Below are 27,376 nucleotides of genomic sequence, written 5' to 3'. Positions count from 1 at the left end.
TTAGGCCCTGGCTGGTGTGGCTCAGTGGACGGAGTGCTGGTCTGCAAACTAAAGGGTTACTGGTTCGATTCCCAGTCAGGGCACTTGCCTGGGTTGCAGACTAGGTTCCCAGTAGGGGGCGTGCGAAAGGCAACCCTGCATTGATGCTTCCCTCTCTCCCTTTCTCTCTTCCTTTCCCTCTCGCTAAAAATAAATAAATAATACCTTTAAAAAATAAAAAATAAAATAAGTAAGCTTAGAATCAGTCCAAGTTCATTATGTTTTTAAATAAATGACAGTAAAAGATCAAAATATTTATGTATTACATTTCAATTAGATGAGAAATTACACAAATGCAAATTATCTTTTTATTATAGTCTCACTTCAAATTTTTCATATAAGTACAAAAGTAGATATAAGGTACTCTTTCAATTGGGAAAACTTTAATTTTTAAAGCATGAGTTAATAGTTTTAACATCTACTCTAGACCTACACTTATTTTTATTTAAGAAAATTCTTTTAAAGTAATGACATTTTTCTCCCCGTGAAGTCTAATATTCTGTTGGTGGGGATGTTAACTGCTATGACTTTTTTGGAGGTCAACTTTGAAATATGTAATAAGAACTTTAAAAATTTTTCTTTTAACAGAGCAAAGTCATTTTTCCCTAATGAAATAATCAAGAGGCACATAAAAGCTAATATGTAATGATGGTATCACAATATTAATATTAATAAAACTGCTAAACTAGAAATAACTCCAATATACACAGTTGAGAAATGGATAAATTATGATATATATTTGAACGGATAATGAGTAATCAGTAAAATTTTCCTGAAATACAATTAATGCCATAAGAAAAGGCTCCCAATATTAGTATTAAGTGGGAGAATATAAGTAAATATGTATGTGTATCAGATCAATTTACATTAAAAGGATTCAAAACAAAATACCAAAACATTTGGTTTTCTTTGAATGGTACAAATTGTATATGTTTGAATTTTTTCTGTTACAACTCTGAGAATTTATTCATAAAGTTTAATTTAAAATGGTTCTCTCCAAAATCATGCAATAATTTTAAGAAAAACAAAATATGAACATGCAAAGAATAATGAGTCAGAACAGCTCAGATTTAAAATTTGGTTCAGCCATTTACTGTGACTTTGGGTATATTACTAACTTTTTTGGGCCTTAGTATGCTCTTTTATAAATGGGTATAGTACTTCCTTATAACCAAGATCACACATATATAATACAGGATGATGCCTGAGACTGTTAGTTCTCCCCTCCAACTGGACATGATAGAAATTACTGTATTTTAACAAATGTAATTACAGGCAATTTGGTAAAAACAAATTTCAAATTATAATCACAATTGGTACTTTCATGAGAAAATTAAAATCTAGTAAATATAACAGTTCAAACAAAAACTTACCTGTTCTTGAACATCTTCATGCTCTGAATTAAGAAGTTTGATAAAAATTGGAACAGCCCCAGTTTCAATCACTACCTTGGTATGTAGAAAAGTTCCAGAAGCTATATTAGTTAATGCCCATGCAGCTTCAAACTAAGGAAAAATAAAAGTAGAATGAAAGCACCAAATAAATGTCAGAAAAAAGAAGAAGGGAAGAAGGGGAGTAAAGACTTGGATGGACAAATCTCAGAAAAAGACCATTTTATATTTAATGTGAAATCATATTTCACAGATAAAACCCTTAATTGTATAAAAAAATCCTCTTCAATCTGGATAAATAAGAGCTGATCTGGATAAATAAGAAATGAGAAAAATATAACAACAACTAACAAACTCATGAACAATAAATGAACACATTTGAATTTATAATTCACAAAACTCTTAATGTCTACTATTAAAGAGCCAAGTGTTCTAAAGCAAATAGTTTAAAATTAATGACATACTACATAATAGAACAACAGTATATTTATAAAACTTAGAATCATAAAAGTTAGTTTTGTTTTCCTAAGGATCATCTAGTTAGAACTTCCTCAGCAAAGCGTCTGAGAAGTTAGTCATAACAATTCAATTAGAATTTGAATATATTTACTTGTGATGGATTTATAATAGAAGCAACTAAAAAAATTCAACCCGTGTCTCCCAAACAATAAACTAAATGACCTGCAAATCCACAGGCAAACTAAGGAGTAACTACAGTTTTAAAAGTATTTAGCATAGACAACTTTTCACATTAAGGTAGATATCATTATGATTAATAAAACAAATATGCAACTAAAAGCATTACCAAAAAGCATGAAAAATACAGTTACTACTTTGTGTGAGAGTAGGAAAACATTTTAAGAAAGGAATTTGTATTTTTAAAAAATGGAGAACACAGTCCTAACCAATTATAGATGGTGGAATAAACTAAATAACAATTAAAAGGTTACTGCATTAAAATCTCCTAGGTATAGCCAGGGAAATATATTAGTGAAGAGTGATGAATTCACAAGTCTATGAAACAGACAACTAACATAAAAAGAGTCATATGAGCAAGTGGGAAACTGGCAAACTGGAGAGCATGGCTATGATTTTTTAAAAAGGAAAAAATAACTTTTTAAAAAGAGAGAGAGCACCTATCATGTCCACTAGATCTTCATTATGTGCTAACCATGCCACCTCTTCCGATTTGTCAAAAGAAGACAAAAATCTACATTTTCCTTTGAAATTTCCCAATTTTTTTAAAGTCCAGTATCTGATTCACATCTTTTAACACATGTACAAGCAAAACAAAACTTGTTTGTGGGCCAAACTAACCTGTAGGCCCCTGGTTAGAGCCTCTCTGTTAGACTGTTCTGAGCTGGCATATTTCATGCCAACTTGAGTAATATGGCCCAACACATAGCTGTCCCAAGACCATACTGTTGAATTTCATTGGGTTTTAATTATAGTAATTAATAGGTGCTCAAGTCCCCATTATTCTTCCTGATTACTCTGTGCTCTGTACACATGCAGTTCTCACAACCTGAAATTAATTCTCCTCTTTTCAGCCTGCCAATCTCTCATTTATCCTCAAGATTAGCTATGTAACACTACCTTTGTGAAGCCTTCCTCAAGTTTCCCTAAACAGGTAAGTTATTAAAGGTTGACAACACTACAAAATTTTTGTTAACATTAGAAATAATTTTATAAACTTTTCCCAATATTAATATTCCTATAAGAAACTAACATTACAACCATGACCAAAGTATTCACTGAAGCTTACAATATATTCAGCATTGCAGAAGTTGCTTTCACTAGAAATTTTAATATGTCATTTATGGAAAACAATAAAGAAAGAAAACTATAGAACTCACTTGTAAAGTACAATTTTCATTTCTTTCAAGAAACTTCACAAATCTCTGTACAACTCCTGGTTTCTGTATAACTTGATCAATTGGTGGATTAGGTTCTAAAAGTTCAAAAGATTTAAGTTATTACATAGACAAAAAAAAGACAATGATCTGGTGTCTGCGTCAAATAACAGGCACACTGACCAAGTTTAAAACTTAGCTAGATATAATTGAAGAAAACAAATGTTCTCATAATCTCAATGTTTACTGCAAAACAAATGTATTCAATAGCCATAATAACAAGAACATTTAGAAAAAGGGAGGTGGAGGGGAGCAAAGGGAGGGCAGGGAGTACTGCTCAGGGAAATGGGTGATGTTTTGTTGAGTTGTATACTTGAAACCTAGTATGGTTTTGCAAACCAATGTCACCCCAATTAATTAAAAAGACCAAAATAAATAAATAAAAATCATAAACTAAATATTTACATGCAAAATATTTAAATTTTATAAGTAACAGACTACTTAGGAGGTCACCTTCACAATATGGAAGCTATTTCAGTCCAATACTCAAAACGCCACTAAAGAATAATGTTCCCACTACTTTTTTATAACCATACCCCAATTTCTAGGGATGTCTCCTTCACTATCAGCCACAAATTGTCTAATGTCTCTCATTTTGTCAGGGTATTATTTATTACTTACACCAATGCTATCAGACTATCTAGAATTCTTGATATATTTTCATGAAGGGATTTTGAGAATCATAAAATCTCTTAAGGAATTTTAAAACAAAGACATTCAAAAAAATTTTTAAAGATATTTCAGCTACTCTAATCTAAGTACTAAGAACTCTTTCTTTGCCTTTGGCTTCAGCAAAAAGTATCCTCCTGGAGTTCTCCAGGAACTTTTCTGTCGATGCTCCTTTGGGTTAGTTTTCTCTCTGTTATTTATTCTCTTTCTAGAGAATGTACCTGTTTTGCTAATTCGCTTGTCACTCATGGTTATCACTGGTGATAATTCACAAATCTAACCCCTATAACTGTATTATTCTTAGATTCTAGACCACATTTTAAGTGTCTACTGGTCACATTTTTTTTTATTCACAGCTTCTTCAAAATGTAGTGTAACCAAAACCAAACTCATAATATCCCTATGTTTACACCTTCCCCTTGCCCTGTACCTACCACCCAAATTTATCTTATTTAGTAATCTGTCCACCTACTCACACAAGAAAAATCTCATGCTCACTTTTCACTCCTCCTTTTCTTCTTAATCCTTCTGTTTGACTATGTTATTGGTCCTAAATAACTCATATATAAATGTGAACATAGTATGTAATCAGTAGAATGAATAAATCAAGGGTAACCAAGAAAGATCTGTATCAATCCTGTCTTTTTGATACAGAAAAACCTTATTATTATAAGTTTTAAATCAGTTTAAATCTTAGAAATCATGTTCTCAATTATTAAGAGGTTTACTTAGGAATGGACTTTCTTCCTTTTCTTTTTCCCACAGATTTGCTATCCTTCTAATTTGTTCAAACATTAGGTTATTTGTACAAAGTTAATTTAGCCATATGCATCAAGTTTTATTTGGGTGTTCTAAATGAAAAGTCTGAATTCTTCAAAATGTCAACTCTAGACGCCAGCTCGCACTATTGTTATCCCTACAAAATACTAACAGGATAAAACAATACATATAATTAATGCCTTTACCCTAATCTATTAAAAAATTAAAACAAAATTGTATGGTTATAGTCACCACCTTGATCTCACTAGTTTTTTTTTTCTTCCAAAAAAAGAAAAAAGAATTCTAAATCTACTCTTCCATTTTTTTTAAAGGGACAAAATTTTGTTTGGCTCTTTTTATCTGTGGGGAGAGAAAGGAGAAGTTGTGAGAAGAAAGAACACACAGGATTTTCTGGATACACAGTGAGAGTGAGAAAAGTGGGTACTGAAACTGTCAACTGTAACTAAATATGTAGATAAATTAATATATAGATATATAGATACATATTCAATAGATAGATAAGATATACAGATGTTTAAGAACACAAGACCATAGATGGTCTCTTCCTGCAAAATGACTTCATGGTTACTTTCATCTAAAATAAAGCAATTGAAGTGCACTTGGATCATGTGCTAATCTAACGGGTATCATGAACTATTATTAACTCTTACATTGGTATTATATTGATAGAATAATAGCCTATGTTATCTTACAAAAGTGATCAATTCTCATGGAGAAGACTTTAGCCAACATGGCAATATAAACAAATGTACAATAGAGGTTATCTGCTTCAGTACTTAAAACAAAGAGTCCTCCATGACAGGAATGCTTTGGAGAAATTTCTACAAAGCTGGTATTAAGAAAAAAACAACTTGTGATTCACATCTACAAAAGAGGCCATGATAGGGAAGTAAATAGGAGGTTCTAGCAAAATGTCATTACCATGACTTAAGTCAGAGTTCTAGTTCAAGCTCCTTTCCCCTGTTTCCTACAGTGATGGATCAAATAAAATTACAGTAAATCTACTATTTTTCTAGGCCTGAAAGATCTGGCAGGAAATCACAATAATCAGTAAAAGAAAGCATCTATAATTTCTGCTATGTACCCAACTTGGGCAAACATAACCTCACTACAAAGAAACAGAAAAAAGTCATTGGCTCTATGAAACAATTCTAGAGTAAAAAGAATACCATAAAGTACTAGAGCAAATGAGGGTAAGACTAAAGAATTTTCCCTGGCTGGTGTAGCTCAGCGGATTAAGCACCAGCCTGTGAACCAAAGGGTTGCCAGTTCAATTCTGAGTCAGGGCACATGCCTGGGTTGCAGGCCAGGTCCCTAGTTGGGGGTGCGCAAGAGGCAACCACACACTGATGTTTCTCTCACTCTTTCCCCCTCCCTTTCCCTCTGTCTAAAAATAAATAAATAAAATCTTAAAAAAAAAGAATTTAATGGGGAAGCTGTGGTGTAAAAACACTGTTGGCATACTTTAACATTCTTTAACAGTATTAAATCTAAATGAATCCTGTTAATTCATTATAATATAATGCATATATGAAAAAGAAATCTTGAAAGAGAATATGATAATGTAAAAAAACTTTTAAATAATAACCTGATTCGAAAAATAATCCCAATTTCAAAAACAAAAACTGTGGAGTATGCTGAGGAAGAGGAAGTCATTTTTAAACTATATTAACTTGGCTGAAATGGAAAACAAAAGTATAATGCATTTACAAACAAGAACTACAATAAGAAAGCCTTGTAATCTATGCTGACCTGAACAAAAGATTCCTTTTACTCCTCATTTGTTATTAAATTCTGCCTCTCTTAGGAAGATGAGGCAGCTAGCCAAATGCATTTTAAAAATCTTATCAGTTCATATATACAACTCAGTATAGTTGGAATTACGAACTCTATAAATTATACATATAAAAGACAAGATAGACTAAGGGTTAAATTTTTATTTAATAAGAAATTTTTATGAACTCAATATAAAATTGGACAAATAGCATAGACAAATTTCAAAGGTGAATAATTAAAAATATTCAACTTACTCAATAAATGCCAAACAATGAGCTACTATTTCACAAGCATTTTGTCTTTTTTACAGATAGTTGTGCTGTTAAGAATCTACCAGTAGTAAAATGAATACTTATAAAATCTGAAGATGGTAGTATAAATTAATATGTTCTTTATTCCCTTTGACCCAGGATTTCACATTATGAATTTGTACTAAGGAAGTTTTATGTTGCACAAGGATTTATGTAGCTTTGTTTATGACAATCAAAAACTGTGAAAAAATTTAAGGTCTGATTGATCAAGTTATTTTATATTCATACTCTGATGTTATGCTGCCATTTAAAAAATTGTATCTGAAAAATATTTCTATAGAAATTTTTATTAAAAACATGTTTTTTGGCAGCAGGAATAATGATTTCTACATTTGCTTCTTTAATTTTTTTATATTTGCAAATATTCTATAATCAATATTTTACTTTGACAATATAAAGTTTAAAAAATTGATATTACTTATAATATTTTAAAGACCAATTAAGACCCTCTAGCAATGAAAAGTACATCGAAATAAAAAATACCTCATAAATAAAACACTATTACAGAATGTCGTAATATCAAATAAGTATACTGAAAATAAGTCTTGCCTTTAGAAAGCAGCTTTCTAAATTTCTGCGTTGCTGTTAGTTGTTGATCAACATTATTAGAAAAAATCATCTGAACCATATCTGTGGTAATGACATCTTCCTAAAACACAGAAAAGAAAATATAATTAATTTATCACTTAAATACTTTATATGGATAATATTTGCTGTGTCCACTATTTCTGAAATACTGTTGAGGTATAATTTGAAATAGATTTTTGTAATATCTACCTCTGGAATGGGTACAGTGGAACTGATATCCGGATCCTGAATAGGACTTTCTAGCATAGATTCATCATTTCTGGGCAAAGAAACATTTCTGCGTTTGAACAGCTGTAATAAAGAGAAATCACTCTAAACATTGAGTTTTCCACAGAACAATGAATTCTCATGAAATTATATTTTTCATTGAAGTGAACAAAACAAGCTAGTAATTTTATTATTAAAAACCTAAATATTTCAGTATTTCTCAATCATTTTACTGTGAAGACCTACATTATCTATGAGAAGTTAGAATTCTGAGCTAGGTTAGCTCTTGTCCTGCAGACTGTTTTGGGTCATTCTTAATCTCAGATCTTTTACCAAAGTCCAGTCCCATGAGAATACACATTCATATTTTACAACATCTGAAAAAGCACATATGCCCACAATGGATGATGATATGCCTAAGAATTTTTCCAAGAAAATCTTAATTAAAAAGTAAATCTGTTACATGGGAGAGATAAAGTGGTATAGTAACAGAGTTAATATATCAGATTAACAAGTAATAGAGAACTACTCTCAGGAAAGATGGCCCTAAGCTTATTAATTCAGGAATGAATAAAAATAAAGAAAACAAGAAAGAAGGAAAGAGACGATGGTGAGGTAACTAAGGGAGATTTAATGGTATATTTCATGGGTCACTTCATCACACAAGAACCCCACAAAATAATACAGGCAGTGTTTTATCTTTCTCTGCCAGGTAGGTAAATTGAGAGACAGCAAGTTTATTTAGTTTCTTCAATATCACATATAGAATAAAAGTTGAGCTGAAAGTAAAACACAGTTATTCAGGCTCCAAAATCTTTGCTCTTTTTACTCCAGCACACCAACTTCATGGTGTGCCATCCCAAATATTATGCTGCCTTATTCTTTGCTCTCCTTTTCCTCTACTCTCCTCTCCTCTTCCTGCCCCTTCTTCTTCCTCACTCCATTCTCCATTTCTCATTCTTTGTCTTCCCTTTCATTTCTCCTCTTCCCTCTCCTGCCCTCTTTTATATTCTTCTGCTTGAAATTTATAACTGACATTGGCTAGCTGAGAAAGACCTCCTTGATCAAACAGTACCCACTTTAGTGGTTTCAATCATCAAGACTATCAATTTCAAAGAAGTGTATAGAAAGGATTATCTTTATAAACCAAGATATATAGACTAACTGGGTTGGAATGGAACTTCAGTCATTTCTGGTTCTACTACTGAGCAGTCGATCTCCCTTAGTCCTAGTATTCAAGCCTCTAAGGGGCAGAGGGCTGGCAGCCAAGGTTGCAAGGGAACACCTTCCATGAGAAAACAGCAGCGGAGGAATAATATGGATTTCTTTTTAAATGATAGCTCTTACAAACAGTCCCAATGCTGTTTTCTGTCTGCTCCTGCCCATTTCTGGGAGAGTCAGAGCAAAACAAGACCCACTAGGAACATCTGTGTGTGAAGCATAAAAATTACATGTACAAATATGCAACCCAGATGAAACAAGAATGACTTATTGCTGGTGCTCTGCAAGTACTGTCCTGGAAGAATAGCTAGGAAGTGGAAGATTGAACAGAAAAGCCATCCTAAGCACAGTATTTCCATTCTTCTTTTCTAAACATGAAATAATAAACCTTCCATTTTCTTTGCCTATTTTGTTAATGCCTCTTTAAAATAAAACACCTGTTAAGATTTGCGTTTTAAACTCTTTTTGGAAATAACTAAAGCATGTAATCACTTGAGTAACATATCAAACATTTAGCCCCCATCACTCCGGAGCTCAAGAACTGTCCCTTCTGAAATTTGCAACTCATCGACCCATGCGTGCATTTGGCCCCCAAAGACCAATGCAAAGCCCAAATGATCAAGATCCGTGGGAGTCGTTAGGGTTTTGAACATTAAAACCACTGGATCTGGACAGGACAATTCTGGGTTCTAGGTCTAAGATCTGCCTTTAGCACTCTGACCTTGGGGAAAAAACACTCGATTTTTCTGAAATTTTCTTATCAGCAAAGTGACGAGACTGAATTAGGACAAAGTCCTATGATTTCATGATACTGTAGGAATAGTCTGTGTTTGCAATGCCCTGAAATGCGAAAGGAAATGTGGTAAGCCACTCTGGTAGATGGAAATCACTTTCTGGTTTACCCTTCATTGACATTTACAATAACATTGCAATAGAACAGATGTTTTTGATGTTTAATGAATGATAGATATAAATTGCCATAATAATATGGCCTGTATTAGTTCATTAACTGTCATTAAACATACCATATGACTCATAAAAACATAAAATAAAATAAATAAAGGTACATTTCCCAAACTAAAATTGAAAGTAAAAAAAGCTGTTATTTTTTTATGGCTAAATAAATACCACTCTTCTTCAATCATTACTAATCATTTATTCGACATATTTCTCTCTCTTTTTTCAGTACCTATTATAATACAATAGGGACTGTGCTAGATACTATAGATAGGGAGATGCAAATCAAATTCATATTTCTAAAACAGGCCTTTTTCTCTACTTTCTTCATTGCTAGTCCTTTTCACACATTAGTTTTAGTTCATGTATGTGAGGCCTATATCCTCTTTATTATTTACAAGTACTTCTAAATGTAAGTACATCTTGGGGCACTGGCTGGTGTAGCTCAGTAGATTGAGCACTGGCCTGCAAACCAAAGGGTCGCTGGTTCGATTCCTAGTCAGGGCACATGCCTGTGTTGCAAGCCAAGTCAGGTCCCCAGTAGGGGGTATGCAAGAGGCAACCACACACTGATGTTTCTCTCCCTCTCTTTCTCCTTCCCTTCCCCTCTCTAAAAATAAATAAATAAAATATTTTTTAAAAAATGTCAGTATATCTTGGAATTAAAAATGTTGAGATGTATTCTTTTAAAAGATTTTTCTATTCCTTATGCCATACAGACAAAGTTCAAACACAGAAGGCGAAAATATCTGGATGATGAGACTAGGAGGATCAGTATGATTAGCTTAGAAGGAAGACTATAATTAACTTAGGGACAAAAGCTATGAAAACCACAAAGGAACAAATGAATATAATCAATGTTTTTTAGGAGGCAAATTTTATAATGACAAATAGAAGTGATCTAAGTAAGCTCAAGAATAAAAATGTCTCAGCACAGGGGTACAATATGATTAACATAAAATATTTATCAATAAAATAGAAAAGCTATCCCTTTTATCAGGGATTAAAAATAGCATAGGGTTCTGATTCATAAATTTGCTAATATTATTTTTAAGGTCCAATAAATTAAAGACTAGATGTATCCATATTCACTTTCCTAAAACACTTTTTCATTTAAAATTATCTAACAATCAGCAATGACTATACAACTTCTAAAATCTGTATATGTTTTTGTGCTAAACAGAATTATTTTAGAACACCTACCTGTTCTTCTCTTTTTTGTTTTCGAAGCTGTATTCCTTCTTCTTCTCTTCGTCTACGCATCTCTTGGGGATTTAGGGCTTTATTCTTATAACTTTTCATTCTATAGTTATCTTTCCCTGGACTAGCCATCGCATCTTAAGATTAGGAGAGAAAAAAATGGATGCTGATAACTCTCAAACAACATGAGATGTTTACCGTAGGGCAACTAAATTCAGGCTCACAGGTTAAACAGACCAACAAAATCCACTCTGAAAATTATGCACAAAGAACACACTCCCACACTTCTATATCAAACTGGAGCAAAATGACCTAATATTTTAGGACTAAACTATCGAACAAATAATAGATCCCATTCTAAACACAAAGTCATTACCCTAAGTTCATTGATTCTAAGGTGCTTGCCCCCATCCCTGGTATTTCAACCTTTCTGAAGTGGGATGCATCTTAAAACCAGTCAGACAGGAAATAATCATGAAATAGTTGAGTAAAAAAACATCTAAATCACAGCTCCTAATTGAGAACTAGCCAGCAATGAAGTGTCTTACTTTCAATGGAATATGGCATTAGGCTTAATAAGCACACCTCAAATGTTTATTGGGGTCTGGCTTCTTTCACTTTCTTTATGTGCTGCTTAAGATCTAAGGCCACACAGGTCATGACTTGAGTTATGACTGCCATACCAGATTTCATAACTACAGTATAATTAGTTCTTTTTAAATGCTGAAATCTGGTATACTTTATTTTGAAATAGTTTTATTATAAATGTATTTTTAAAACATTAACATTTATGTAAACATTTTATAGCATATTTAAAATATTTATTTTATTAAATATGAAATTTTATATTTTAAATATATGTAATAGTTTTACTTTTAGAAAAAGAATTATAAACACTTTTAAAAAATAGTATTATATTGATATTTTTATATCTGAAATGATACTAAATTACTGATATTATAACCTCTCCTGGATTTACACATTAAAAATGAGTGTAATGCAGGGTTTCAACTTGAACTTAATAAGAGAGATAATTAATGGCTGCCTCAAATATTATTCTGATAAATTTTGAGAATATACTCATGTCCAACCAGAGAAAATGTTGTGACCAATTAGCACTTATGAAATAAACACAGAGATTGACATTTATCTGCAACCCGTGATGTAGAAGAGATAGACTGACGAACTGGCAAATTATAATGTTAAGTAGTAAAGCACATTAAAACATATGCATTAAATCTTGTGAGAATATAGAATAGATAGCAACAAACTGTGCTTTAAGGAGCTCTGAAAGTACTCACGGTTATCCTCTCTTAAAGAATGAGCAAGAATTTCCCAGGGAATGGGATGAAAAAGGAATAAGCATGCCAAGCAGAGAGAACACATGTAAAGGCAGAGTTCTTGAAGAAGCCTGGCATAAATACAAAGCAGTAAGAAACTGAGTGTACCTGAACAAGGGAACACCTGGGGGAAGGGGCAAGAGATAAAGCCAGGTGGGTAAGAGCACATACAGTTCCTATAATCTGGCAGAGAAATTTGGACTAAATCCTAAGGAACAGAATTTCAAAAACTAAAGAGAATGTCGTTTCAGACCTTGATGATGAAAACCTGAACTAAATTAGTAGTTGCACTGGAAATACAGAAGACAGGTTGATTCCAAAAACATTTTGAAAAATGATTCAATAATTAGAAGCCAAGTAAATGTAAAGAATATGTGGTGAGGAAGAAAAGGGAGTTGAGGATGACCACAGGTTTTTAGCTTGAGCTACTTTAATATAATGACAAAATAACTCAAGACAGGAAATATAGGTGGCAGATCAGAGTGATGGTTCTGTTTGCTTGCCTACTTTTTTTGAAATAATGCATTTAACTGTTTTATTTTTTAATTTACATACAGTAAAAATCATTCTTTTGGTACACAGTCCTATGAATTTGACAAATGCACTGACATATAACAATCATAATCAAGGTACAAAACAGCTCTATCATCTCCAAAAAAGTTCCTCAAGCTGCTATTAGCTCTCTTCCAACCCTTAACACCTGGCAACCACTGATTTGTTGTCCACCTCCATAGTTCTGCCTTTTCCTGATTTCACATAAATGGAATAACAGTATGTAGTCTTAAACTGGCTTCTATTTGCATAGTGTATTTGTGGATTGTGCATATTGTGGGCACATACAAATAACTTACTCCTTATTTTGAGTAGTTTTCTAGATATGGATATACCACAGTTTATTCATTCACTAGTTGGACAGCATTTAAGTTGTTTCTAGTTTAAAGCAGTTACAAATAAATCTGTTATCAATATTCATTTATAGGTTTTTATGTAAATATAAGTTTTCATTTTTCTTGAGTAAATAGGAATAGGATTGATAGATGATGATATGGCAAGTGTAATCTTCACATCTTATAACAAACTGCCAAACTGAAAAGTAACTACCACTCTGAATTCTCATCAGCAATGTATAAAAGTTTCTGTTGCTCTGCATCCTGTCTACAGTTGGTACTGTCAGCATTTTTTTGTTGTTGTTAATTGTAGCCATTCAAATAGTTGTATGGTGATGTTCATTTTAAATTATGTTAAATTTATAGTACTTAGAGCACATATAGGAGGTTCTGATCTATAGATGATTAAAAATATGGTTCAAAACTCAGGAGAATGGCCTTGATTAATCATCCAACACCATATAGAGCTATAAAAGAAATATGATCAAAGGAAAAATCTTGAGGATGTTCCTATTTTAGCGGAAGAGAAAAGAACAAAGGAAGCCAAAAAGAAAGAGGTCAGCCCAGATCAGGTGGCTCAGTTGCTTGGAGCGTCATCCCGTACACCAAAAGGTTGCAGGTTCCATTCCTGGTCAGAGCACATACCTAGGTTGTGGCTTCCATCCCCAGCCAGGATGCATATGGGAGACAACCAATCGATGTTTCTCTCTCACATCAATGTCAATGTCTCTGTCTCTCTCTCCTTTACTGTCTCTCTAAAATCAATAAACATATCCTTGGGTGAAGACAAAATAAAAAAATAAAAGAAATAGGTAGAAAGAATCAGGAGAAAGTAAGTCACAAAAGAGAAGGGAATTCAAAAGATAAAGGAATATTTCACTTATAATAGCACCAAAAACAGGCCACTCAATTTCATTGTATTCACTGATGCATCCAGCACATGTGTCTGCAATAAGCCAAGTATCATATGAAACATAAGATTTGATAATTGTCACTGCTAAAAATAGAGAAATTGTGGTGGAGCTAAAGGTAGAATAGAATGGACTGAGGACTTCAGAGTGATTTAAAAGGTACTCTGTGTCTTTCAACTTAACATGTGTATTATAGCAATTAAATTATATTTATAATCTACCCAAATCCCTCTTTAAAATATTTAATGAACTGATTTCAACAATATTGTGTACACCAATAAATATTTGTCATTAGAAATAGCTGGTCAAGCTTTATTAATTATAATGTTCAGCACTGTTCTCTAATTATCTTGTATATAAAAATTGTCTGGATAAGAGCTTAGTCTCTTGGAGGGGAAAAGTCGAGACCAGAGTGCATAACTAATTTTCAAAAGACTGTGTTTCACCATTAGTTGCTGAATTATAGGGTGGGGCAAAAGTAGGTTCACAGTTGGCATATGGAAAATAATACAATAGTTAATAAATGATACAAGACTAAACACTTGTTTCCCATACTCACAACTGTAAACATACTTTTGCCCCACCCGGTATGCTCAATAAGTATAAAATATTTTAACAAAATCTTCAAAGCAATAATGCTCTTAAAAATATTTATCACCTACACATTAGACATCATCTAGTAGTCTAAACTTTTTAGATCACATATCCTTATGTATGCAAAATATATTTGCATATTAATTCTCAGTATGTTTATTTATGTACGTGTATTACTAGCCTAATAAACTACCCATTACAAAATTCACAAATAGAAAAAAAATTTAAGTAATAGTTTTAAAAGGTAAACTAATCAAGTTCTAATATTTACTCCCCATCTGAATAAATCACCTTTTGCCTACCCAACACATACACTAGACCCTATTCCAAAACCATTAAGCTAGGTCAGCTGTTTTCAATCTTTTCATCTCATGGCACACATAAACTAATTACTAAATATCTGCGGCACACCAAAAAATATATTAAATTATTTGTTGATCGGATAAAAAAAGGTATAATTTTGATTCAGTCACACCAGACGGCTATTGTTGTGTTGGCTGTTGTCATTTTTTTGACAACCTAAGGGAAATGAGGTCAGTGCCCCTGGCTAGTTATGTTTTAAAAATTCTTGTGACACACCAGTGTGTCTCTTGCAGCACACCCGTTGAAGTTGCTGATCTAGGTGGCCACATTACAACCTTTTTATATAAACACGTTAACCAAATAAAATCTAGTCCCAACAACTAATGTATCATTACTTTTTCTTCTACAGTAGTGACTTTCTGCCTGCCTCCTCACTGCAGGTGCTTTAAAGAGGACATAAATTCTAAGGAAAATGATCTCTAAAGGTTCCTCAACCAATGGTATTGTTTTGTTCTCTGGAAAATAGTTTTGAAGACTATACTTTAAAGACTGCTGTCCTGTACAAGTTATTAAAAATACAAGAAACCCTATTCAGGCACTCTAAAGTTGGAGAACAGGGGAATTTCTTCAGTCATACGCTTATTTTTGACTCAGCTCTTTGAAAACCTGTGTTGAGGTTGGGCGAATAACTGGAATCTAAAATTTTTCTAACATCTCATCGTAATTTCTTGTATCAATAAAGCCTCCACCTCCATGAGTTTGGGTGCCTACTAGTAAAATTACAGGATTGATATAAAGGGGAAAGTGGGCCGACTACAGACCCCACCACTGAACAAGCTCCAAGATCTGAAGGACAGAACCATTTTTTGTTTACCCAGAAAGGAAGTCACTTTCCTACAGAATGTGAGTCATTCAGAGTTGTAACGAAAAGACATCAAATCAGAGTTTTTTAAATTTGTTCAAAAAGTTCAAGAGCAAATGTTAATGTCACATTCTTCTGAAGTATCACTATCCGATTTCACAGCTTCCAGATCCTTTCGCCTCTTAGGCATTATGGAGGAAACACTATTCAACTTTCGTAGACAGACTAGTAGAGACAGGCATCTGACCCACACTTGGCGGACAGGGACCGAGCCCTTGCAGGCACCTGCATCCCAGCGGAGGAGAGGGCTGCTGGCGGAGGTAGAGGGTGCGACTTGTGGGCCCCCCAGGACAGACCTGCCTTACTCCGGACACTACGTACTCCTAATAAGCTGCCGGACGCAAACGCTGAGCCCAGCAGGGAGTGGGAACGTTTGCAAGACCACGTACGGAGAAGAAAAACTACCGAGAAATGGAGCAGAGCGGCGGCGAGAAGATGAGATTGGCTGCCTCAAGCTTCTTCCGAGGGTGAGCCTGGCAGTCTAAGAGGATCTGGACTCCCCGCACCTTTGCGACTCAGAGAACAGTCCTGCTGCCACACCCCCGCCACCGTGTTTCCCTCAGGGGATCCCGAGAACACCCCGGCTGGTCTGGTTCTGAACCCTGGGCAAGGAAAGGGGTAAATAAAAACTGTGGCCCGAGGAACTAGTTGCTACCAAAGGAACCAAACCTGAGGTTCAGTCAACCTGGCCTGTGTCACTCCCACTTACCCATTAATGTGGCACTACCCGGTGCCCTGACTTCCAGTCCCCCGCTGCGGCGTCTGCTGCGGGTTAACTGTGGGGTCGCCACTCCGCCCCTAGCGTTGAATGTAGCGACCAGGTTTGCAGCTCAAGATGGCGTCCACCTGCGCCCCTTCCCCGAGACCCCGAGGCTCGGCTCCCAGAAGCCCTTGCTCGCGGCGGCGGCTGCTGCAGCACAAACCCGCAGAGGGGCGGAGAGGAGGCGCGCCCCAGCCGCACCCACCGAAGGAGGAGCCGGTGTCCGCCCCGACTGCGAGATTTTAAACCCGTGCGGTCCAGGTGGCTGCAGTTTGTCCTACAGACCCAGTCCTCCGGACAAGTTCTCAGTCGATCATTCACTCGTTCCTTCGTCCGTCCGTCCGTCCGTCGGTCCATCCATCCATCCATCCTCCATCCATCCTACAACATAGTGTTGATGGAGGCCTAATCAGAGCCAGGCATTATTTCAGATAGAAGAGCTTCAACAGCGTACACAACGGATAAACATACCAACATCTTGGAGCTTTACAAAGGCTCTTTACGTCTTCAGCTGCATTCACTTTTTTTCCATATGATCCCCTTTGTTTCAAGCTTTTTAATTTGCCGTTTATTTAAACTTGAATTCTATCACATCTGTGGATTTTTAACAAAAAAAGAGTAGTCACTGCTATATGAAATAAACTCCAGATAAAGTACTCTAAATTATTATAACACAGGTATAGCGTTGTAAACCATCCTCAAGTTCAACAGACAGTATTGAAAACTGACTTTCCCAGATTCAATTCTAGGGACAGAATACACAAGATGAAAACACATGATTCCTGCCCCTAAGAAGCTCCTGTTTTCCATCTCTGGTTCTTTCTGTTTTCTGAGAAATTTTTTGGTTATCTTCCAGCTTTCTATTAAATATATATGTGTGTGTGTTTTTTTTTAATCTCAAAAGCTACTTTCTATTTTTGACTCAAGGATTAAATATCTTTTCTTGTCTTTCTAAATATATTAATTGTAGTTTCCTTGAAATATTTTTGTCCTTTATTCATTGTCTATGTTTCTTCAGAGCTTATTTTTTTCCTTTATCATTTTGGTTTTTATCTTCCCTGCGATAAGCTGCACTCCAAGGCCTGGTGATTCTTGAGTATCCATATTTAAGAATGAGGTACTAAAGAAACTTATTTTGGAAGCCAGTGTATCAGGGAGGCTTGTTTACTCCCTGATTGTAGGCCTCCCCACCGAGTGATAAAATGAGATCTTGGTTGTTTCATTGGAGGATTCTCAAAAAGCCATTATGTGTAGGTCTTTGATCTTGGACCAATGGAGAATTTTCCGTGGAGAATTCTCCAGTCTCCTGACTTGGAGGCACACATCAGACATCGGAATGTGATGGGAGGAAATTGCTAGGGACCTCATAATCAGTATTTAGCTTTCATTATTCCTCACTTTCAGCCCAACACCTTGATCCTCACTCTTAGTTGCACAGTTCTCACTTCATAGCCTCTCTGGTTCATTTTCTTCATAAACTAAACCTGTAGTGTTCTGTCTGGGAGGAACAGATGAGTCACTTGGCAATCTTGTGATGGGGGAAGGACATGTGGAAAGAAGGTTCTAACTGCTCCTTATTCAAAACTTCAGCAAAATTTTCTTCTTTTTGGGCCCAAATTTACCATCTTTCTCAGAAATATCTCCTCTTTAATTTCTGAACATCCCCAGAGTTCTGGCATATGAATTGACTTGTTTTTGTGGACTCCTCTATTTATTTAGTTACTTCTCAGCCATCCTTTTTCTAGCATTTATTTTTATTTTTCTACTGTCATTTTAGTAGATTTTGAGAGGTAGTGGATATAACTATATGTGTTCAATCTACCATGTTTAACTACTCAACACCTAGAATAATCTTTAAAACATATATTGTACAACATCAGATCATGCTACTCTCCTATTTAAATACTCCAATAGTTTTCTACAAAGCCCTACCTTATTTGGCCCCTGTCTGCAACTCTGACTTCATGTTCTAACCACTTCTAGAATGTTATGAATAACATTGTTCTCTTTGCTCCAGTCTTAAAGGCTTTGTTTTTATTTTTATTTTCTCTGCCTGGCATACTCTTCCTCCTGTTGGTGCAAAGTTTGTTCATAAGCACACTCACCACCTCAGAAAGACTTCTGCTAACTACTTTTGTCCTTTCTATAAATAACCCAGTTTTATTTCCTTCATAGTACCTATCATGATCAGTTTATTTGTTCATTTTCTCTCAATCTCAGAGTGTAACCTGCAAATGACCTGAATTTTGTGTATTTTGATTACCGCTGCAGCTCCAGTTCCAAGAAGAATACCTTTCTAATAGACACTCATTAAATATTTGTTGAGTGAAATAAGAGCTGAACCATAGAAATAAGGTACGTGTGATCTTGTATCCTTGAGGCAAGAAGCTGTCTTGGTCACCCTCCACCTGCAGAGCACAGTTTGCAGTGTGACACCTAGTAGCATTAAAATGCCTTAATTGATAATACAATAGAGTGCTACTCAGGCCCTAGACAGTGGGTGCTTTGGACTCCAGTGATGCTCTAGGACCCGCCCTTTCATTCAGAAAGATGTCAGATCCCGGTCTCTCCTAGAAAGTTAGGGCTCCGAGCCCTGATAGGAGGATGGAAAAATGACTACGTCTTCCAGAATGCACCACAACCCGCCCAGCGTGGAGCGGTGGATGCTGGGAATCTTTTCCTTCCGGGGACCAGAGGAAAAGCTTCTTTTGAATGTGATACTGGCCACAAAAGTGTTTTGCTTTTGGATTCGCTGTTTTCTTTCTCCGTTAACTGTGAACCTCTGGGTGAGGAAGGGGCCTGCCTTCGCCTTTCAAGCCGGGAAAGGTCATCGAGGCCGCACACGCACTCTGCAGCGGGCAGCCAGACTGTTTCAGCTGCGGAACCAAAGAGGAAGCCCAGCCCAGGGCACTGTGGCCGCTTTGGGATCTCTGGGTACGACGCTCTTTCCACTGGTGCTGTGGGGGAATTTCCATCAAAATCCAGCGACTGTTTTCACTTGTCTGAAGGGAAATGAGAAAAAGATAGCGTAGGGAGTTCTTATGAAACTAAATTTATTTGAATGATGGGAATAGTTTTCTTACCTTTTCCTGCTTATTTTAAAACTAACGCTTAGCTGAATGATGGACTGGAGTAGGAAGGTTGTGACGGTGACTGCTTTTTAAAAAATTATATCTTAGCAAAATCATCTTTTGTCTGTAGCTAGTACCTTATTAGTACACAAAGCTCAAAAGTGACTGCTGATTTCTCACAACTAATTTTATAGACCGAACATCAAAGAGGTGAGATGTTTTACCTAAAATTCTGATACCTGAGATTATAATCCGGTTCTCTGGACTCTGGAGTCAGTGATCTTTTGTCCTGTGCTCGCTCCGCTTCTATTCTTCAGGTCGAGAGTACAGACTCTGGAGCCTGTCTGGGTTAGCACTGTGGCTAGCTAACCATTTTCTAGCCGTGGTGACATACCTGAGCTAGGATGTCCTCCATGTAGAATTACACCTAAATTAGTTTGATATATATAAAGGTCTTTAACTGGTAACTGCTATTATTAAGATGTATTAATCCTCCCCATTGTTAACAACTTTAAGTTTCTGTATTTAGATACGTAGTTGATAAGGCTTCTTGGTTTTCTCTTGTCTGATATATACCTAGATGATTTTGTAAATGTTACTTTTCTCTCCCTCAAATCACACTTTTAGAGGTATTTGAAAAGTTGTTTTAATTTTCATTATTAGTATTGCATTTGCTTTATTAAAATCAAAATTGAAACGGAAATTTTGGTTGAGATATATTAAGTTTGTACATTTCAGGAACAGTAAGTACATTGAAAATGTATTCATCTAAATAATCAAGTTTTAAGTACATTTCATCGTTCCAGGTCAGTTTATAAAATGTATTTTCTTTTTCTCTAATTCTTACCATGTAACTTAAAATAATGTTGTGTTCTTTTACAGCTACATGATATACCATGTTATCTTGTGATATTTGTGGTGAAACAGTAACCTCAGAACTGGACATGAAGTCTCATCTCCTGATTGTTCACATGGAAAACGAAGTTATATGCCCATTTTGCAAGTTGTCAGGTGTGAATTATGATGAAGTGTGTTTTCATATCGAAACTGCTCATTTCGAGCACAATGAACTAGAAAGAAACTTGGAGAAGACCAATAAAATACAGTACGGGACTTCTGACAACAGAAAGGATAACAGCCAGCAGTGCAGAATGGACGTTAATTCAAGTATGCCTTCCGCTTGTGCGTCTAATCCAAAAATTTCAGCTCAAATCCTGCCTGAGGACAGTACTTTAAAACATAAAGCCTTTTATTCAGAGAACTTGACTGAATCTAGAAAACCAAGAAGTAAGGGAAAACAGTGTAACCTATCCCTGATAAAAGGATCAATTTATGACACAATGTATAGTCCTCCTGAATGTCCATTCTGTGGGGAAACAGAAGATTGTTCTCAAGATATGGAAACTCATGTGAAGACAAAGCATGCCAATTTTTTAGACACTGCAGTAGAAGGTAAAGAATTCTCATCTTATATAATAAGTAGCACTAGTCTCACTTTAACATGTGGTGTCCTAAAAGTTGGTTTTTAAATCAGGTTACTACCGTGTTTTAAAAGTCAATGTGTATTATTGCAGTTGTTACAATATAAAAATACAATAGTGGAAAAGAATTTGTATGCTAATACTAAATGTTTCAACTACACTGAGAATAGTTGTATTACCTTTCTGAGGAGAAACAACACCAACCCAATGGCAGCTGCGCTGTCTCAGACTATGATTTTTTGTTATTGAGTTCATTGAGTTCTAATTTGATTCTCTTATGATCAAAGGACACTATGATTTCATTTCTTGCCAGCATTTGCTGTTTTCAGTATTCCAGATTTTGGCCATTCTAATGTGTGTGTAGTAGTATCTTGTTTTAATTTGCAATTTCCTAATATATGATGAACATCTTTTCATATGCTTCTTTGCACCTCACCTGTATATCTTTGGTGAGGTGTCTGTGGAGGTCCTTGGCCCATATTTTAATCTGGTTTTTGTTTTTCCTGTTGATTTTTAAGAGTTTTTCAGATATTTTGTTCCTTTTTTCCTTTTTTGTTTTGGTTTCTTTTCTTTTCAGTTTGGGAAATGCCTCTAGTGATATCCTCAAGTTCAAACTTTCTTTAGTCATATCCAGCCTGCTAATGAGCCCATCAAATACTTCTGTCAGTGTTTTATCTCTAGAATTTCTTTCACTTACGATTTTAATTCTGTTAGCTTTCAGATTTATAGCACTGAATGTATTTTTACTTGTATGCATGAAGGTTAAAAAATATTTTTTTTCTCCCCATAAAATGCAGGAGCGGCCAATTTTGCCATCAGATAAAAGCAAAAACTGGATTTCTTTTTAAATTAGTCCAAAGTGATGTTTGGGAACTGAGCCATAGGCTGCTATGCTAACACTACAACAAACCAAAATGTAGGGTTAGGTATGGTTTTATCTTCTTTTCAGCATCTAATACTCGCATATTAAATTCTGGAAATATTCCAGAGGTAAGGCAGGGATCTCTTTGGCTTCCACAAGGGGTATGCTCCCTGGGTTGGATGCTAGAGGGTGAAGCGCCACATTTTACAGAACCCATGAAAACTACCTGGTATTCACCAAGGTAAAAAACAAAAAATTATGTTTCCTCCTTGGAATTCCATTCCCTGGAAATCTACTTGGTACTGCCTGATAACTCGAATTCATATAAAGCCTTTCACACACTGAGATGCTTGTTGTGAGTTTTCAGGGCTCCAAATTTCTTTATAGTGGTTAGCAGCCCATTACAACAGTGGCATGTTCTCAGCTCATATTTCTCTCCTTCCTGTGAAATAAAATGTATACTTGTCTTGTTCTATAGTTAGATTGAGAAGTTTCCCCTTATATGCCTTGGCAATGAGAAACGTATCTCTTTTTATCCAGATTTTCATAAACTGTTAAAATCTGTGCAGCTCTTACTTCCAAAGCCTGTAGTGTATCTTAATCTCCAAAACAGTACTTATCTGTGTCAGAGTACTTGTCAAGGTATTGTTGAATTCATTTCTTCTTTTGAATAAATTCACCTTGGAGAGGACATAAATAGGTATCTCACTACTTTCCTTTTCATTTTCACCACTGTAAAATATATCAACTAATTTTTTTCTTTTTAATATATTTTATTGATTATGCTATTACAGTTGTCCCATTTCCCCCTCCCCTCCACCCTGTACCCCCTCTCCCACCCACATCCCCCCCTTTAGTTCATGTCCATGTGTCATACTTAGGAGTTCTTTAGTTTCTACATTTCTCGTACTGTTCTTGCCCTCCCCCTATCTATTTTCAACCTACATTCTATGCTACTTATTGTCTGTACCTTTTCCCCCTCTCTCCTCCTCCCACCCCCCTGTTGCTAACCCTCCATGTGACCTCCATTTCTGTGGTTCTGTTCCTGTTCTAGTTGTTTGCTTAGTTTCTTTTGGTTTTGCTTTGGGTGTGGTTGTTAATAATTGTGAGTTTGCTGTCCTTTTACTATACATGTTTTTTCTTTATCTTCTTTTCTTAGATAGGTCCCTTTAGCATTTTATAAAATAAGGGCTTGGTGATGATGAACTCCTTTAACTTGACCTTATCTGAGAAGCACTTTATCTGCCCTTCCATTCTAAATGAGAGCTTTGCTGGATAGAGCAATCTGGGATGTAGGTCCTTGTCTTTCATGACTTGGAATACTTCTTTCCAGCCCCTTCTTGCCTGTAAGGTCTCTTTTGAGAAATCAGCTGACAGTCTGATGGGAACTCCTTTGTAGGTGACTGTCCCCTTATCTCTTGCTGCTTCTAGGATTCTCTCCTTCATTTTTACCTTGGCTAATGTAATTATGATGTGCCTTGGTATGTTCCTTCTTGGGTCCAACTTCTTTGGGGCTCTCTGAGCTTCCTGGATTTCTTGGAAGACTATTTCCTTTGTCAGATTGGGGAAGTTCTCCTTTATTAATTGTTCAAATACATTTTCAATCTGTTGCTTTTCCTCTTCCCCTTCTGGTACCCCTATAATTTGGATGTTGGAATGTTTAAAGGTGTCCTGGAGGTTCCTAAGCTTCTCCTCGTTTTTTTGAATTCTTATTTCTCCATTCTTTCCTGTTTGGTTGTTTCCTTCTTCCTTCTGGTCCACTCTATTGTTTTGTGTCCCAGTTTCCTTTCTATCACTATTGGTTCCCTGTGCATTTTCCTTCATTTCTTTAATCGTAAATTGCATTTGTTCATCTAATTTGCGACCATAATCAACCAATTCTGTGAGCTTCCTGATCAGTGTTTTGAACTGTGCATCTGATAGGTTGGCTATCTCTGGGTCACTTAAAAGGATGAGTTCTGGGGCATTGATTTGTTCTTCTGTTTGAGCCATCTCTCTTTTTTTTTTTGTTCCAGTCTCTCTTGTTATGGTGAGGGGCGGAGCTTTCAGTGGTCACCAGGGCTGGGCACCCCAGTCGCTACATTGTGATGTTGTATGTGGGGGCAGGGTTGAGAGGGAACAATGGAGGTTGCTCTGTTCCCCGTGGGACCTGAGTCCCTTCTCTGGGGTTCTGGGTTGTGTGTTCTGCCCTGCTCCACAATCGCCACCTTACTGGGTCTGCCACCTGCCGCCTGCATACTCAGGGTCCACCCGCTGCGATCTTACACACTCCCGGATGCCTTATGCGCCCAACTCTCTGCTCTCCGCGCCAAGACCCGTGCCTGGCTGCTGGTCTCCGCCACTCCTACCAGTTTGGATGAACGGATCTATTTCAACTTCTTGGCTATCTGACTTCCATTCAGATAAATTTTCTGTCAGTTCTGGGTGTTATTCTGCCTCCAAATTGTTGTTGTTCCAATCTTGGTTGTGTGTGGAGGTACAGTGTGTCCACCTATGTCTCCATCTTGGCTGGAAGTCTAACCAAATCTTAATAAATTGTAACTATAGGCACAGAGGTCTTTCTTTTCTTTAATTTTGGCTTAAACACAAAGCAGCCATTGGACACGGAGGAGGTGGCCATGGTCCCTGCGGCTCCCGGGAATCCAGAAACTCTATATCAACTAATTTTTAAGATGTGATTGCAACCCCTGATCAAACGTATCAGATTGACTTAGTTCAGTTTTAAAGTCAGCTGATCCAGCTAAAATGAGACCAGTCACATTCATTTTGTCCACAGAAATAAACAGCTATGCATCTGTCTAAACTAATTTCTGAATGTAGTTATTCCACTTCCAAACCAAACCTTAGTGTATGAATTACTCAGGCTTTCACTGTGTGTATCTGAGTTCCTCTTTGGTGCCCAGTCTCTGTACCTTGGTTTTGCAGAGGTACCACTTCTTCGGTGCTGGTTGATGGATCCAACTCTTTGATTTCCTGCTCCCAGCTAGGTAGAAGACTCCAAATTGCTAGCTTTATGCTGAATGCTTGAATTCTGTATCTTACTGCTTAGTTGGAGAACAATGAGCATTTAGTCCATGAAGTCCATTTTCTAGACAGGCCCCTACTTACCATTTTAATTTTCTTTTCTACTTTTCTTGTTCTGAGTACAGATCTTATGTTTGTCATTGATACTATTTTTTTATTATAGTGGTAAGAAAGGTTTGTGATCATACTCATCTTCCATCTTGACTCTAGAAGTAGAAAAATAGCTTTAAATCCAACTACAAAGAACCTTTATTTAACAAGCTTAATGGGTACATGTTGTACATATGTACAATGGAATATTAGCCATAAAAAGAAGGAAATCTTGCCATTTGTGTTTATAAGGGTGGACCTTGATGGCATTATACTAAGTGAAATAAATTAGACATAAAAAAACAAATATTGTACAATCTCACTTATATGTGGAATCTGAAAAATGAAAATAATAAACTCAGAGAAAAAGATTCAGTTTGTGATTACCAGAGGCAGGGGTGAGTGGTGAGTAAATTGGATATAGGTGGCCGAAAGTACAAACTTTCAGTTATAGGATGAATAAGTTTTGAGGATGTAATGTATAACATGCTGACTATAACTAACACTGCTGTATGATATATTTAAAAGTTGCCAAGAAAGTAAACCCTAAAAGTTCTCATCACATTGGGAAAAAAAAATAATTTTTCTTATTTCTGTATGATATGATGGACACTAACTGAACTTATTGTAGGAATCATTTCACAATATGTGTATCTCAAGTCATTATGCTGTACACCTTAAACTTACCGTATTTTTCAGACCACAAGACACACCTAGGTTTTAGAGGAGGAAAATAGGAAAAAAAAATTTTGAAACAAAAAATGTGGTAAAATGTTTAATAACATAAATAACATAATATTTCACCAATGTAAATGTAAACAGAACTCAACAGCAGCATTAACAACCATTATTCCTCCCAAATTTGGGGGGCAGGTGCATCTTATAGTCCAAAAAGTATGATATATACTGCTGTGTGTCAATTGTATCTCAAAACTGAAAGAAGAATATTTTAGTGTTTTTGCTTATCTGGATGTGCTCTGCAGCTTTACTATTATCATACAGATAATATAACTAAATATTCCCAAGTTCTTTCCTAAATTGAGAATACATGTGCTGCATCAGATTTTTCCTTTTTGTTTTTAAATTTTCAAGTGACTGAGAAAAATCTTCCTTTTCTTTTTTTTAAGTGGGAAAACAGATATTTTATTTATTTGTATTTAAACTTACAAACCAGGAAAATCTCTTGTGTGCTGGTTGAAACTAGAGAAGATAGAAGGAGGAAACGAGTGTGCTGGAGCATATCCGTATATGTCTGTCATCTAAACTGTGGCTTCAAATCCTCAGACAGGAGGATTCAAACACTCAACTTTTCAAGTTGTAGATATTCTCTGGCATGACACCAAAACAGTCTTTGACTTGGGGGTGAAAATCTAGGAGTTCTAAAATAAAACCAATTGAATTATCTCTAATACAGACTGTGACCAGCCACTATATGACTGTCCTATGTGCGGGCTCATCTGTACAAATTACCATATTCTCCAGGAACATGTTGACTTGCATTTGGAAGAAAGCAACTTTAGACAAGGTATGTGTATATGTTTTAAAATAAGAATGTCATTACTTATTTAATTTCCACTTCCTAGGACACATCTAATTTTTAGATTAGTGATGTAGAGAGGGGAAAAAGCATACTGGTTAAAAGTTAATCTGTCCTTTTAAATAATTCTAATATAGTTCCACCTTTTTAAAAGACGTTTTTTTGCAGAGAAATTGTGAAGAATTAACTAATGTGACCGAAAACTGAAATAGAAATGTGCATCCCAGGTTTTGCCCTGGAGCAACAATATTCAGAAGACAATGAAATGCTGTGCAGTTTAAAAATTCTGTTTGATTTGTAAGTTGAGGCTATTTTATCAGCAGCTGGAAGTAACTGAATTTAGCATTTTGTCAGCCAGAATTATTGGTGAAGTAGGAAGGAAGCTGCCATGTGGTGTTTGTAATTTTTAGAAAGAAGGTGAACTCTGTGACTAAAAGGTTTTTCAAATGCCTTTCCAGCTGCTAGCCCCATTTCTTACATTACCACTTACTAGTTTTATAAGCGACTCTACAATAAGTTTTCCTCTGTCTCCTATATTTTTA

The 27,376-nt window shown here is 35.7% G+C and overlaps 2 protein-coding genes and 1 pseudogene across 6 annotated transcripts in view; 1 reads left to right on the top strand and 2 right to left on the bottom strand.

The window, feature by feature from the left end:
* Window positions 1-16,908, bottom strand: part of KPNA5 (karyopherin subunit alpha 5) — a 50,296-nt gene extending 33,388 nt beyond the window's left edge. Inside the window, exons 1-7 of one of the 5 annotated variants that reach the window (XM_045844059.1) lie at window positions 16,719-16,908; window positions 13,925-14,054; window positions 11,056-11,189; window positions 7,657-7,758; window positions 7,429-7,528; window positions 3,287-3,381; window positions 1,413-1,544 (exon numbers count right to left, since the gene is read on the bottom strand). In XM_045844059.1, the coding sequence (XP_045700015.1) occupies window positions 1,413-1,544; window positions 3,287-3,381; window positions 7,429-7,528; window positions 7,657-7,758; window positions 11,056-11,184 (558 nt within the window). In that variant the 5' untranslated portion in view covers window positions 11,185-11,189; window positions 13,925-14,054; window positions 16,719-16,908. The remainder of the gene's footprint in view (window positions 1-1,412; window positions 1,545-3,286; window positions 3,382-7,428; window positions 7,529-7,656; window positions 7,759-11,055; window positions 11,190-13,924; window positions 14,055-16,718) is intronic. The other 4 variants (XM_045844058.1, XM_045844056.1, XM_045844060.1 and 1 more) reach the window with 4 other exon arrangements.
* Window positions 16,909-19,460: 2,552 nt separating this feature from the next.
* The window catches only part of ZUP1 (zinc finger containing ubiquitin peptidase 1), a 28,318-nt gene continuing 20,402 nt past the window's right edge, over window positions 19,461-27,376 (top strand). Inside the window, exons 1-3 of the mRNA XM_045843714.1 lie at window positions 19,461-19,703; window positions 20,723-21,292; window positions 26,712-26,822. Of these exons, the coding sequence (XP_045699670.1) occupies window positions 20,737-21,292; window positions 26,712-26,822 (667 nt within the window). The 5' untranslated portion in view covers window positions 19,461-19,703; window positions 20,723-20,736. The remainder of the gene's footprint in view (window positions 19,704-20,722; window positions 21,293-26,711; window positions 26,823-27,376) is intronic.
* On the bottom strand, window positions 22,417-26,537 carry LOC123821423 (annotated as a pseudogene).

Source organism: Phyllostomus hastatus, unplaced genomic scaffold, assembly GCF_019186645.2.
Source record: "Phyllostomus hastatus isolate PE091 unplaced genomic scaffold, TTU_PhHast_1.1 phas_contig_40, whole genome shotgun sequence".
Lineage (NCBI taxonomy): Eukaryota > Metazoa > Chordata > Mammalia > Chiroptera > Phyllostomidae > Phyllostomus > Phyllostomus hastatus.
Note: the sequence above shows the minus strand (reverse complement) of the source record. Positions and strands in the feature narration are given on the sequence as shown.